General features: G+C 38.2%; 1 protein-coding gene across 5 annotated transcripts in view; it reads left to right on the top strand.

Moving 5' to 3' along the window:
* The window catches only part of NRP1 (neuropilin 1), a 153,718-nt gene that overhangs the window by 91,803 nt on the left and 46,304 nt on the right, over positions 1-15,611 (top strand). For all 5 annotated transcript variants that reach the window (XM_054582292.1, XM_054582291.1, XM_054582293.1 and 2 more), the window contains 2 exons: positions 8,407-8,562; positions 12,330-12,474. In XM_054582292.1, coding sequence (XP_054438267.1) covers positions 8,407-8,562; positions 12,330-12,474 — 301 coding nt within the window. The remainder of the gene's footprint in view (positions 1-8,406; positions 8,563-12,329; positions 12,475-15,611) is intronic.

Genomic DNA, 15,611 nt, shown 5'->3' with positions numbered 1-15,611 from the left:
TATTTTAAATGTAGATATAAATATAGGATAGGACCACAAAGTGTGACATTCCGCTCAAGAGAGAAATCTGACTAAGGCAGATTGCGGTTTGGGTCTCATTCCCAGGGAAGTGAGCATCCCAGAGGCAGTGAAAGCACACATTCCAGTGGAATTTCCACAGCACTGCAGTGCAGTGCACAGTCAGGAATCAGTGTAGTTACCAGAAGGACTTCATTGTTTCTGTCACTGACCAAGCACCTCCTGGCCTGGACATGTGGACCACATAAAGGCCCACACAAAGACTGATGTGTGGTAGGTGTTGGGGTGGAGAGGACACTTGTCTTTGCTCTCCAAAGGTAGTTTACCAAGAGATATTAGATAGAAAGAAAATGTTGAACACATTGGATATCTTGAAATGTAGGCAACTGAGTGGGGTGTTTTTTCCTGTTTCTCCTGTCTTTAGCTCATCAACCCCGGCCCCTTTCCAAGGAGAGTATTATCTTATCCTATGAGGTTGATTTTGAATGATTCAAATAACCTCTTTTCCTCAAAGGCTTTTCTTTTTCTTCCACAAGTAATCATTCCTTCTTCTGAATTCCAAAATGCCTCATCTATTGACATGGTGGCGCTTTTTACTTTCAGTCCTATATTATTATTTCCTCATAGACCTACTTGCTTCCATAGCCTGGCATACAATAAATGTGTGTTGAATTTAATGGCTTGAATGTTTTTCTCTGGACACTCATTGTCCTCCAGTTTAATTTCACACTCTCAGATGTTTTTTACACATCTACAATGTGTGCAAAACAGCATTTGGGCTTTAAGACACATCTACATGAGCATGCATCCTGACTCAGTTTATTACTTTACTGTTTGCCCCAAAATGTTTTTTAAAACAACAATAATATGTGCTTTATCTACAGAACACAGTTTTACTGAAATTTTGTGCAGAGATAATACATTTTGCTGTTAAGTCTTAAAGTTGTTTTAATCCAGACCATTTTTAATCCATTCTTTCATTATTGGACCCCCTTTGTTTTGGAAGAGGCAAAAGTCAAGATCCAGAGATCCGTGTATACAACGTGCTTGCTTTTATGGGAGATACCTGGAATCACATTCCTACAGTCAGCTGGGACGCTATCACTTGACCAGTCAGCTTGCACGTGCATGAATATCACACACACTCAATCCCTAGCCTTGAGGTCCTCTACTAGGAGAGCTTTTCTAGCTTCCATTGGTATCACACATAAACAAGTAGAAGATGGAACCAAGAGTTATGGCAGGACAGCCTGTGCCAGCCTGTGCTGTCCACCCAGGAGAAGCTAATTCTTGGCAGATAAAACCCATCTCACAAGAGAATATGCTAAGACTCTCCCAGAAGGCATATGACTGTTGTAAATTTTTTAAAGCTGTGGTGTACTTATTTTTCCCTCATAAGAAATTCCAATTAATTTCAAGTTAAATACTTAACCAAGTTTCTAGGGATTACGTGGTCTGTTCTGAGTGCTTGTTTTCTTTCCACATCAAAGGATTAGACTCAGGTTTTAAATTTAATGCAACTTATAAATAAGAATTTGAAAAATGTTAATTAAAAGTAGTAAATCTTTTACTGCCCAGAAATACCTCTTGCATTTTCTAGTTGGAAGAGGGGGCCATGTAAATGTCATCTTCTTGACCGAGCTATTGAAGGATTCTGAGAGGCCCATCTACATGTTAATTTGGTACTGAAGCAAAAGACTTCACTTTACATAAGAAATGAGTTCACACTTTGGTGTATGTCTTAAAAATGTAAAACAATCTCTTCTAAAGCACAGAAATTTAATCTGCCTTTCCCTTTAACTCTGCACGGTAGTTTTAAATTGCTAGATGCTGATTACTGGTATCCCAGAGTCTGTAGGAATCCCAATACTATTTCATTTTCTCCTTCCCTGTCATCAGAATATAGTATGTCCTGATGTCCAGATTTTACAAGTTTCTTAAAAGAGAGGAATTGAAATGGAATATTTATCTAATTTTTCTGAGCATAATAGTATCTGATCTAGAAAATATGGAAGGAAAAAAAAAAACCCTCAAGTTTTGAGCAGAATATGTGAAGACACTCTGCTCATATTTGTCTTAAATATGTTTCATAAATTGAGCTGAATCTTTTCAGGGGTGTTGCAGCCCCATACGCTGCTCGCAAGCCTAGTTCTTTGTCTGTCACACTGAGGAGATGGGAGACCAGAGGTGGTGTCTCCATCCCAGAGCAGTGTCCTCCTTCACATTCGATAGGTATGGTTTCCCCATTGGAGTGATTTGAATAGCTTGGATTCTGGAAATATCTCTAGGTGAAATGCTTGTAGTATTAACTTGCTGCACAGAGTCCCTGTTGTTTCTTTCTGCCAATGCCACTTGCCATTTTAACAACTACAGCAGATTTTACAATTCAAACAGAACCAGATGGAACGCCAGTTCAAAGAACATACCAGAATTAAATATTTCTTTTTTAATTAGTTGCTTCTAATATATGCAAAAAAGTTAACATGAGAGTGAGAGAAGGTGCCATGCACCCAGACACAGCAAAGCCCATGCAAACATTGTCTCCTTTTATCAGCCCAAAAAACAAAGGTCAGCCCTTGTTTGGGGCCTTCATTTTTCTTTCCCCTTTCTTTGTCGTTCTTTTGTGTGGCATTTAAGGAAACCAGCATTTCTTTCCTCTGTGTCTGTTCCAGCTTTATCTACTGTTATTTTAGCTCGTAGGCTCCTGTATTCTGACAGGGAAATTCATCTGTTCCTTCACTCGGGATTGCTTTACTATTAGCATAAGTTTTCTTGCAACCAGGAGTTTGTTTCCATGCCAGAAAATGCTTTCCTTTAATTTAACTATGAAAAGAAAGATTGAGTCAGGCAATTAAGACTAGAAAAGGAAATTGGTGAGGTTCTTTTTGCTTTGCACTTTTCTTGTACTTGAATATTTTAATTATTTATCAACATTGTAAATGTCTCCTCACTATCTTTTGCTTAAAATGCTTCATCACTACCATCTTATTTTTCTACAGCATAACTGAATCATTTGCAAAGTTTTGCTTTGTAATAGCCAGTGTATATTTTAAACTAATAGCCAAAGTAATCATAAATGGTTTCGTATTCTCCATTGTTTTACAAAAATATTTAATTTCCAAAAAGGATAACTATAAGGGTTATCTATAAGGGATAACTAAAAGGATAACTATTTTTTATTAAAAATTATAAATTATCTTTCTATAATTTCTGCTTTTACAATATGAATTGGGGAACAGCAAGAGTTGTAAAGGCTCATGCATGGGCCACAAATCTGATCTGGCGGAAGTCCTGGTAAGTTATGTGACTCTGAGCAAGGTACACACGTCCCTTTCTTACTCAATTGCTTGTCCATAAAAGTTTCCTTGTATGATTGTTATGAGAATTGATAGAAATAGTGTATGTAAATTTAGCTCTTAATAAAATTCTGGACACAGAGGTGTTGCTCCATGAATGTGTTATTAATAAGAATAGTCTTAGCCATCAGTATTTTTTTCTATGTAGTACAATAATAGTGAAAAATACATAAAAAGAGAATTGTATCACTAAATATAAAGTGGTTATATTTTGATTGGTAACTATAAAAAGTTCAAGACTAAAGCTAATACAAAATAATATTGAATATAAACTGTAATTGAAAAATAAAATTGGAAAACAAAGTCCAAATCTACATACTGTTAAGATGCCATGAATTCAGCCCACAGATCCTAGGGCAGCATTGATTTAAATGTTCATGCTGGTCAGAAAACATGTGTTATCCAAGGAAATGAGACAGTTGTTCAAAAAAATATTTTCTTTAGCTTGGAGAGTCCAGTGACAAATTTAACAGCTCTTTGAGTTATCAGAGATACTCTAAAAAAAAATCTGACACACTCCCCCTACCAAAAAATATTTTTCCTGTTTTCAATCAGATCTCAGTTCTTTTTTCCTTATTTTTTCAGGCTTTTGCATTGCCCTGCCGCGAGACTGTTAAAAGCTGGTAACCACTCCTTTGCCACTCTAGCTCAACAGGCAGTATTTTATTGAGCAAAACAGATATTAATTTCATAAATGAGGCTTTCTACAGTATGAAATTACTAGTAGCTGCTTATGTATTATTATAGGAAGCAAGAATATTCATATCTTGGCCCAGAGGATGTGTGCTAGTGCCTAAAAAACAATTTGCAAAGATTTGCTACATGATTCGCTACACGATGCTGAAAAGAAGGCTTTGTTCTCACGTGGTTCCAAGTAAAATGTGTATCTCTCCTGGCTTTTCTTTATCTGGGAAATGTGTTTCCTGTCATTACTAAGACAATGTCATGGCCATAAAGCACACGTGGATTTTACCTGTAGACATCTCACAACAAAGAGTAAGTCGAGAGCATGGTTAGAACCCACACCATGAGGGGCCCTCACCCCAAGAAGTTGCTGGGACACCGTCTCTTGCGCCCAAGAAGTAGATGAGGACAGCTAGTTTCTTCTATTAGTGTGCCTCCCTCATAAAATAAAACTTGGGCTTTTCTGTTCTGTATCTGTTGTCTAACAATATCTTCTCTTTGTGTGTGAACATGGTAAAAGTAAGATGTGGGTAGACATTCTACCAGCAGTATTGGAATTTTATATTGGAAGCAGGATGTCATATTAGGTCACTTCTGCTGGTGGTGCTACATAATATAACTCAAAGAGTAGCCAGTAGAACTCAAAGGGACTTGGATGAACTACTGTAAAATAATTTACATACCATCAGATAAACACCAGATGTTTGTCACACACAGGGAGTGAAACCTTCAACAATTCTGGTGAATTCATTTGATGTTCAGATCTGTGCACACTCCCTCCCATCATCACATCCCCTCACCAATACTCTTCATGGTAAACAGAAGTACAAGAAACTCAGATGTGAAATCATATCCATCTCCTAATTAAAAATAAGCAGGGGTGAAACAATGAAATTCTTTCAAAATAAGGAAATACTGATTGGACCATAGCTAACTGGAATTTAAAGAAAGCAGGTTATTTAATTATGATTATTGTGTGTCTGAAATTTTATGGAAAGAAAGGGAGTATTTTTAGGACAATGAACCCTCAAACACAGAGGGGTGGCATTATATAGAACTGCTCTCTGTTGTATCTTTGTTCTTCCAGCTGCCAGTCTTGAGTCATCAATCATGTCTATTAGAATGTGAGATTGCTGAGAGCTCATCATAATCCAAAAAGCTAAACCACCAAGAGGATGGTCATAGCTGATATTGAAGAGTTTTCATGACAACTTATTATTTTGGCTTTAAAATGACAAGAGCACAGTAATCTTTAGACATCAATACATTTCTTGACAAATGTCTGTAGAGGTGAGGGAAACATGGTAGGTTGTTTAGTGTCTGCCATTTAATTCATTCATTTCCTTCACCTTGCCTCTGTACCTCTTGTTCCTCCTTCCCTTGGAACACTCTTTCCCTTTGTGCCCACTTGCAAGCTCCAACTGTGTATCCATCGTAAAATAGACACCACAGTCAGCTGTGAAATGTCTCTAGTCCCTTAGCTCCAAGTCTCTGGGAATGGGCCTATTCCTTCCTCTGTGCTGCAGCACACTCTATGTGCATTGCCCCATTCTGTAATCATGTGTTTGCGCTTCCTACATCCTTAGTGCTCTTGATATCCCCATCACTTAATGCAGAACTTAGCAGATGAGCAGTATTGTGTCCACTGAATGAATGTCGATCAAGTTGAGTAATGATGTTCATAGGTAGCACCCTGATTAAAGGGATTATGCAACAACCATACCAAGGAATACCATGAGGCCATTGTAAATGATAATGTAAAAAAAAATTTTTTCTTGGAAATATACCTATAAACCTAAACAAAAGACAGCTTATCAAACACAGAAGTAAAATAATCACATTTTTATAATAACAAAACATACACATAATATTCACATACATTTAGCATAAGAAATAGAAACTCTGGAAGGCTGTTATCTATCAGTGGTTACTTCCTAATGGTGGTCTTATGGAGATTTTATTTCTTCTCTAACCTTTTCTGCATCTTATGAATTTTCAATAGGCATCTATTACTTTTCTATATAGAAACACAGATATTCCCTAAAAGAAATCATAAAAGTCTGGATGGAAGTAGAGCAGAAACACAACAGGATGGATTCAGTGGTGGAAACATTCTAGGGTGACAAGTGACTTACTGTGCTTACCAGACCAGAAAGATAAAAAAAGTCACTCAGTAGAAAGAAAGAAAGAAAGAAAGAAAGAAAGAAAGAAAGAAAGAAAGAAAGAAAGAAAGAAAGAAAGAAAGAAAGGAAGGAAGGAAGGAAGGAAGGAAGGAAGGAAGGAAGGAAGGAAGGAAGGAAGGAAGGAAGGAAGGAAGGAAGGAAGGAAGGAAGGAAGGAAGGAAAGAAAGAAAGAAAGAAAGAAAGAAAGAAAGAAAGAAAGAAAGAAAGAAAGAAAGAAAGAAAGAAAGAAAGAAAGAAAATAGTTAAGTCAAAAGAACTTTAAACCTCAAGGCATGAAGGCAGAAAAGGCTTCTCTGGTGCTAAGAATAACAAATATTTTAACAGGTCTGGGAAATAGATGCAGCAGGCGAGACTCAAATAAGATGAGGACAATGTCATGATAAGCAGAGAGGGCTTCACTCATGAAAAAGGAATGCACACAGGCATGCAGTCCTGAGTTTCCTGACACAAACACCAGCAGTGTGAGCCATGGTGCTCCTGAGGCGGAAGGCTATATATCTCCTTCCAAACATCAGGTACTGGAGGATCTCTGTTAGGGTATTCCCCTGAGATACCGAGGGAGAAAGGACTTAAAAGAACATCCCTAGCATTGCCAGTGAGAGTTCCCACAGTGCTGGGAAGACTGTCTTGTTAGAGTTCTGGGTACCTTCCAGTTTTAGTTGCAATGATTCCCAGCTCTTATCATTTTGTGAGGTTGTCATTCATCCATACTAAGCCTAGTGGCAGTAATGTTAGGAAGAAAAATTAAATGAAATGTCAAGTATCCCATTGTGGTAAATAAGAGAATCTACAGTTTTACAGCACAGTAGGAAACTTTATGCAATTATAAGGGGAGGTTGCTAATGCATTTCATTGTAATTGAAAAAAGAAAACTTTTTTTATGAGTGATTCATGCATATGCATTTGGGGCCTTTTTATCTGAGACTTTGGGTGCTTCCTGGGTTGGCTAAATTCCAATCAATTGCTCCTTCTTTCAAGTCAGCTGTTTCTAGGGCTAAGGATTCTTCTGGTTAACAACCAGTTAACTTCTTTCTTACCTGGTAACTAAATTTTATTCTAAAAACAAAATTTAAAAAGATGGAATAGGACAACCAGGGAATAAAGTTCTAGAGTTATTTCAAATTAGTCCAAGCTGAATATTCACTCTTGGGAATTTAATCATTTTTAGGCTGAAGAGTCATTTGTAAGTTTGGCAGGAAGAGTTTATTTAAGTAGCTTTGCTTCATGCTCTCTTGAACATTAAGATTTTAAGAGCCCTTCAACTTGAAAGCAGATATGGCACTGGGCATAACTCAGTGGATAGAGAGTAACACACTAAGTGTTCTGAGAGTGTTTGAAACAGTTGCAGAGTACCCATTAACTTTCCAATTGCAACATTAGGAAATCAGAGTTTTTGCAGCAACTTAAAATCACCTGATTATTTGTCTGGAATGAGTTCATTTTAAGATTACCAGGTAAATAAGAATGCCCAGTTAAATATTTATGTCAAGTATGGAATGAGCCGGTTGTAGTAGATCCCAAATATTGCCTGGGACGTGCTTATACTAAAAATATTTGTTGTTTATCTGAAATGCAAATTTATGAAACAAAAATCTTCACTTTTTACTCTTCCTCTCTTCTCCATTCCAGATTACAAATCTAGGGCCCATTTCTCAAAACCCAGCACTCACCTTGCTTTCAAAGTCAGTATTGTTTTAGTCTGCATTCTATTTGGAAGGATTGGGGTTCTAAACAGTCATGGGAATAGGACTGTATTTGACTTGAGTTCTAGTCCAGGTCTCTCCAGTATCCAATATCTAAGTTTATTTTGTTTGTTTTGATTTTCTACTTGTAAAATGACATATATTAATGTGCTATTTGGAAAGGATTTTTAATCTCTTAGAAAAATATAACAACATGATGTTGAACCCAGTTTCAAGCAATCTTGGTTGTAGCAAGGAGAAAGGTCTCCTCCCAGCAATTGCCAACCTAGGGGCAATTGCTGTCTTCTCATATCTCATGTGCCTTTTGTCAGAAGGAATGGGATGGGGACTTGGGGGTTGTGCATGCCAGATGGAATTACGGTCTATTGATCCCAGGTAGGTGGAAACTACACCACAGGAGAGATGCTCCAGGTAAGGGCAGTGCAGGGAGGGACAGCTGACCACATAGGTATTGTCTTGCAGGTGGACTTAGGGTTTCTGCGTTTTGTTACTGCTGTTGGGACCCAGGGAGCCATTTCAAAGGAAACCAAGAAGAAATACTACGTCAGCACTTACAGAATAGACATCAGCTCCAATGGGGAAGACTGGATCACCATCAAAGAAGGAAATAAGCCTGTTGTAAGTTTGGCTGCCACTCCTTCCACCAGTTCAGTCTTTGAAAAGGGTGATCGATTGTACTTGCTTGTTTGGGAGCTTTCTGTCCAGCCTGGTTTATTTTTGAATTGTTTTAACATGAAAAGTGTAATTAGAGGTTTAAACCTGACCAAGGTATCTCATGTTCCCAGATCCAGCAGCCAAAAGCCAAGTATACAGATGTGTCCTAGAAGGGTCAGTGCCAGTGTCAGACTTGAGAATCACTTCCCACTTCCCCCAGGGACAAGGGCCATGCACGGGACACTGTTCTCTTAGAGTCTTAGGAGTTTCCCCACCTCCACCTCCCCCCGCCCCCCACACACACTCACTATGTTTCTCCATTCTCTTTCATGGATTTGTTCTTCTTTGTAACAGGCTGGCTTTAGAAAAGTCTTTTTCACTTACCCTCTGTGGCTCACAAACTAATTTACCAATGTGTTTGGCTGCTTAGTTCTATAAAGAGAACTAAGTTAGTCCATCATGTTCCCTTAGATCACATCTACACCACCTCCTCACTGCTTTAACCAAGGAGGCACACAACCATGCCCTGCCCCTGGGAGTTCTGCTCTAAATCACCTGGAAATGAGGTGTTTTTTCTCAGCCTGTCTTTGTATTTGAAGTTATATTTGCTCTGTTTAGTAATCAAAAGATTTCTGAGAACTCACACTTGCTGTTTCCCCAAAATTAAAAGCTTACCCCAGAGGCTGAGTAAAATGTAGAGAATTGATAAGGATGGTAGCAAAAATCCAGGTAACTTGAAGTCCTGGGTTTGAGAAGAGGTCAGATTCATGTCCTTATCTCTTTACGGTGTTCATGGCCTTGACTTCTCCTGGCTCTGGAGCTAAGAAAAGCGTCCTGGGTGCGAAATGAGAGAACTATTACTTCCCTTTGATTAGCTGCAAAGCCCTCTCTTTTGTTAGGAGGCAAGACTAATGCAAATATAGGTATGCAGCTGCTCTGTGGAAGGAAAGCTCTGTGGACAGGCAAGTTCACGGCCACCATCTGGCCTGTGAGGACAGGGAACCATTCCCCCATCTGAGGAAGAAAAACTATTCTAGTCACCATTTTTGGCAGTTAAGCGAGTCAATTTGACCCTGACTTCCACAGCTTATTTTTGTTTTGCTGTAGTTTTTTGAAGACATGTTTTCATTTCAAACAAGCAAACCGAAGAAAGAAAGAAAGAGAAAGAAAGAAAAGAAAGGAAGGAAGGAAGGCAGGAAGGGAAAGAAAGGAAGGAAGAGAGAGATGAAGGGAAGGAAGGAAGGAAAGAAGGGAGGAAGGAAGGAAGGGAGGAAGGAAGGAAAGAAGGAAGGAAAGAAAGAAGGAAGGAAGGAAGGAAGGAAGGAAGGAAGGAAGGAAGGAAGGAAGGTCCACTAATGCCAAGGACATACCACAAACAAGAGACTCAAGAGAGAATGGGGAGAACTGACCTCAGACCTTGAGGCCATTTCTTTAAAGAAATGAGTACTGCTTCTCCAAGACCACCTCTGCAACCATTGTCTATCTGTTGTTCACCTGGCCCAGAAGGGGTGTCAGAAACACATGCAGATTCTCCGCAGGGGTAGCTGGGGCTGTCCATTGTCAGGAGCACCCCGGCACACACAAAGCTTTCAGATTGGGATGCAGAAGGAATAAAGAAAGATCCAACAAAGATAAAGAGCTGGCATATGTCTGAGCACTTTCACTGAACCTCAGTGAAACCCAAATGTCCACATGTAGTCTAGTTATTGTTGGCCACCTGCCTTTTTCTGTACTCTGGGGCCTTTCAGCCACTGCCTGCTACCCTCTTTCCTGATTTCCTCAGACAGAACAGCCGGGGACCAGCCACACCCCCAGCAGTCCTCTCTGTGTGAATGGAAGACATGTCCTTACGTGGCTTTTAGCAAACATAAAAGTCCCCTGGTGTGAGCCAAAGGTTGGAACATGTAATGCTCTAACAGACTGCTCAGCTCTCCGGGCTCTCCCTGAAGTGTGCCTGTTGACCCTTTAAGCAACACAGTTTGGAACTCTACTCTTTCTGGCAGCAACCCATTATTCTTTGTCATACAAAAGTGCTCCCACACAGATTGCTTCCCAGAGAGAGATGCTGAGGTAGGAGAGAAATCTAAAGTCTATCACAGGCTAGAATAAATTATGATACTAAATCACCTCTGGATGAGGGATCAGGCTAACAGCCGACATGGTAAAGCATTTGACCCATTTTGATTTTGCAGGCCACTTAAGCTAAATGAAGTAAAAACAGCATCTTGACTTTTATAAACCCTTTCTCCCAGAGGAAGAGCAAACCTTGGGAAACTGGTTCTCCACTACAATCCTACCTGAGAAGGTGGAAAGGAATGATGAGCCCAGTAATCTCTCTAGTTACACAGCCTGGGAAGAGGAGTCTCGCCTGACACGGCACATTACTGAGACATGTTACTTTTATATGGGTCATCCCCCATCCAGGCAGAAGTAAAATCCAGGAAAGTAGAAGCTTTCAGTTTCACCTGAGGCATGTCTACTTCCAGTATGTCCCACGATAGTAAATAGTCTCCACTGCTCAAGAACATGACTGTGGCCTGGGCCCGGGCCCTGTGGTCCCTACCGGTACTTGTGGGAGACAGGTTTGTGACTTGCACTCATTACACCTGCAGTGGCATGCTTCATCTTTCTTAGAATAAAATGACTCCTTTTAAAACTAGAAGCAGAAGCCCTGGAAAAGCTGATTTCTGATTACATATCATTTATAACTCAGTTTTGATTTTAACCACTAAAACATAATTTTGCCAATAACCCAGAAAGATTAACTCATTAATTAATGTCAAGGAGAAGATCTTCCATCAAGAAGTGGAGTTGGAAGGGAGAGAGCCACTTGATCTTGTGCTATAGCTTGGAACATACCCTAGAATTTTTTTAAAAGCCATACCCTACACTGAATTCAAAAACAGGCCTTCTGGGGGCTCCTGAGAAAGTAAAATAATAAGAGTTCCCATCAAATGTCTATAGCATTTTGTTAGTCCTTCCTGATTTTTAAATTGTTATTTTATTTTATTTTAAATTTATAAATCATGTTTATTCTATTACAGTTGTCTCAATTTTTCCCCCTTCCCCCCCTCCACCCATCCTACCCTCACCCCCGGCTCCCACAGTCAATTCCCACTCTGTTGTTCATGTCCATGGGTCATTCATACATGTTCTTAGTCTAGACCCTTCCCCTTCTTTCCACCATTGTCCTCTTTCCCCATCCCCTCTGGTCACTTTCAGTCCTCTCCATGTTTCCATGCCTGTGGTTTATTTTGCTTGTTAGTTTCTTTTGTTGAATAGAGTCCACTTATAGGTGAGATCGTATGGTATTTGTCTTTCATCAACTGGTTTATTTCACTTAGCTTAATATTCTCCAGTTCCATCCAAGTTGTCACAAAAGGTAGGCATTCCCTCTTTTTCTTTCTTTCTTCCTTTGTTCGTCCTTATGCTAAATTTAATCATTGCCCACTTTTTATAATAATAGTGTGTGTATTCTTTAACAAATGTTATCCTTGTAACAATGCTCTCAGAGTCTCTATCCAATCTGAAAATATTCTATATTAAACATGATTCTTTCTGAGCACCATCACTTGGAAAAATAACATGGATGACTTATTAATACCACTTCAACCTGAATAGACAATGCTGAAACTGTAAATAATTTTTACAAGCATTTGTGAAAACACATTTTTCTATTTGTTTTCAATCCAAAAAGTCTATTATTAAAGGGCTTTTCCTTTTCCATATAGATCTTTCAGGGAAACACTAATCCCACAGATGTTGTGTTTGGAGTTTTCCCCAAACCTCTGATAACTCGATTTGTGCGAATCAAACCTCTGACTTGGGAAAATGGCATATCTCTGAGGTTTGAAGTATATGGCTGCAAGATAACAGGTAAGCTCTAGTTTGAAGTTGTCTAGTTTTGATTTATATAAACTTTTAAATATAGGGAAAGTCATTTTATATACATGTGGTCATTGTCATTTGATAGTTAAGATCATATGCTTTGGATTAAGCAGATCTGAGTTTAAATTCTATGTGTACTCACTAGCTTGTTTCTTTGGGCAATTTAACACCTTTCATAGCCTTAATTATCTCACCTGGAACACAGTTATCATCGTGTACACCACACAGGGCTGTGATGATAAAGGATTAGCACATGGATATAAAGCACCTAGCACAGGCAGGCATGTGGTAGGGATTTGAGAACTGGTGGCGGCTTTTCACTAGACCATAAGCTCCACGAAGGCAAGTGTCATGCTTTTTAGCCCTGTCTCCTGGGTGCTGAGCACACTGACAGGTACTTAGTAGATTTATAATAAATAACCATTGTAAGGAATGTTCTCTACCTGCTTCATCTTTTAAATTTTGAAGTCTAGAGGTGGCCTCAGGAACTACAGTTAAGGAGTTTAATTTGTGAGAATTTCTCCTTTTACTCACTAATTACCCTGGCAACCTTCTCTTTTCTGTTTTCTCAATATCTATCTATCTTTTGTTGAATGAATATACTAATATTAGAAATCAATTCGGCAATGTTTCTAGTTTTTGAGTTTGTTTCTTCTGACATTAATACAACTTTAAAGTCTCTGTTAAATTTACTGTAAGTATGTGGGTTATACCTATTTGAGAGATGAAGAAAGTGCAGTACTGAGAGACTAAGGAGCTAAAAAAAGGTCAGCCAGGTCAGAACAGAGCTGGAGGGGAAAGAACGGTCCTGCCTGTTTTCTCATTGTACTTCTTTGGCAATCAGTATTGCTGTTACTGGTGAAGGAAATAGGTGCTAGAATTCCCTTTTATTTAAATAAATACATTGTAATCTTTTCCTTTTAGAAAGAGCAATGCAATGTAACCTTTAGAGTAATTTTAAAGGTTCAAAACAGTATCAGTAACTGACTCACCAATAAAAGTGAACAACTTTTAAAGGTCTGTGAACTATCTTTTAATATTCTATTAGTATACATATGTAGGGTATTTAATTTCTCACGTCATGAAGGCCAATTCTATTGTATTTATTTTTATCCTCTTTAGTATAATTAATAGATAAGAAAAATACTGACTTTTGAAGGAAAAAATCATCCAGGCAATTTTCCATGAAATTATAAGCAATTTGGAAAAGAGCGAACCAAGGAGGGGAAAAAGAACTGTACTGTAAACAAGTAGATTCCTTTTTAGAAAGTAAAAAACTGACATCTGATTTCTTCCCAAAATTTTATTTCTGTCCTCAGGACAGCCATGTTTATTGTTCTAGGACCTAAGACTTAGAAGTTCAGGGTCCTGGAGGCAGGAATTAGCTGGGAGAGGTTTGGAGGAAGAAAGAACACTGAAAAGTAAAATATAACCTTGGCTTTATTTTTTATCAGAAGTTTCATGAGAGAAAGCTCTAAGTTATTTTCAGAGCATTACAAATTTAAGAGGTACCCATAAAATTGTAGAAACAAGACCATTTGAATTCAAGGTAGAAATTTTTGGCCCATTATTCCAACCCAATCTCATGCCACTATACCAAAAATAAAAAAGTAAACTTTATAAAGACTCCAAATATGCTAGTCTGAACTCTGAATCTCCAGGTTTCTCCTTTTAGTTAAATAAAATACTTGTTTAAACCTGAATGCTCTATTTTCACTTTCACAAAGATTTTCCTGAGAGTTAATTCTAAGAGTATGAGTCTTCACATGTAAAGAAGGCAAATAATTTATTGTATCTTTAAAAATGATTAAATGACCTATTTATTTAAATATAGATGTCTAAAATAGCATATTCTAATATTTTTACATGTATTCTATTTTACAACTATTGCCATGTAGCCTTTTTTTTTTTCAAATAAGATACTGCATTTAGGCTCAGAGGGCTATCTGTTATTCATGACCCCTATTTTATTTTAGATATTTTATCTCTAGTAAGAGAGATAACAATCTCCAAATAATTGATTGAGGCAGGTTTTTGGAGAGGCTAGCATGTCATAATGATGATCACAGGGACAGAAGGTGCATAGCCAACCGAGGCTTGGCTCTGGACTGTGCACTTAGTGAATGGGTGACCATGGGCAAGACTTTAGTCCCTCTGATCTCCCTTTTCTGGTCAGTGAGATTAACCTTAATTCAGTTTTAATAAGGATTCAGTGGAAGAATATGTATAACACACCTGGTTTAGAGTAAGTGCTTACTAAATGGAACCTAGTAAATTAAACAGTAAATGGTATGTAATAAATTGAACCTACAATAAGCCACAGCAAGGAGAAACTCTAGTGAGACAATATCAGTGTTTTCTTCTTGGTACCAGAAACAGATAATTTTCCTTTGAAGGCCATGGTCCCCTTCCAGTAGAGACTGATGAAAGAAGAATACATGTCCTTGCTGGACTGGTTTCCAATTGTGTCCTATATGCCTAGATGAATGAATGAAAGAATGAATTACAATTTTATCCATGGCTTCTGAGAAACAAGTGATGGATCTCCAAATCTTACTCTCTTTTCTTGAGGAGGCAGGTCCTAACTCAATCTAGATTTTTAAAAAACTTTTGAATTAAAGGTAGTGACCAGGTGAATATATCACTTGACTTCCAAAGTCTGCAGTGCCCCAAGTTTTAGCCTAATTGTTATATTCAGAAAATACTTTTTTGAAATTTGTAATCCTGGAAAGTCCAGACTATGCAATGATATGCCACCATATAAAGATATAAACAAGACTGTAGCAAACTATTCTATTTTATAGGTGATCAACAAAGCAGGCCTTATTACTTTGTCAAAGATGGAAATTGGTAAAATTATCTTGGAGTGTTCCTGCTTAACGTATGAGGACATACTACAAACTGTGTTAACTTGTATTTGTTAACCAGATGTGTATTAACTAGTGCTCCTGCATACATTAGTCTGTTCCTATGCTGATCAAAAGTTCTCTGTGATGGTCTCAGGCACCACGGTATCCAAAGATATTTTCTGAGTCATCAATGAAAGATTAAATTATGCTTATTCTGGTTCTTCAATCAAATGCAGCTATTACCTTCTCATTCTTTGAAAATTGGTTGACTGAGTA

The sequence above is a fragment of the Pteronotus mesoamericanus genome, unplaced genomic scaffold (assembly GCF_021234165.1).
Source record: "Pteronotus mesoamericanus isolate MK-2021 breed Mesoamerican mustached bat unplaced genomic scaffold, CSHL_Meso_final contig_69, whole genome shotgun sequence".
NCBI classification, from domain to species: domain Eukaryota; kingdom Metazoa; phylum Chordata; class Mammalia; order Chiroptera; family Mormoopidae; genus Pteronotus; species Pteronotus mesoamericanus.
Note: the sequence above shows the minus strand (reverse complement) of the source record. Positions and strands in the feature narration are given on the sequence as shown.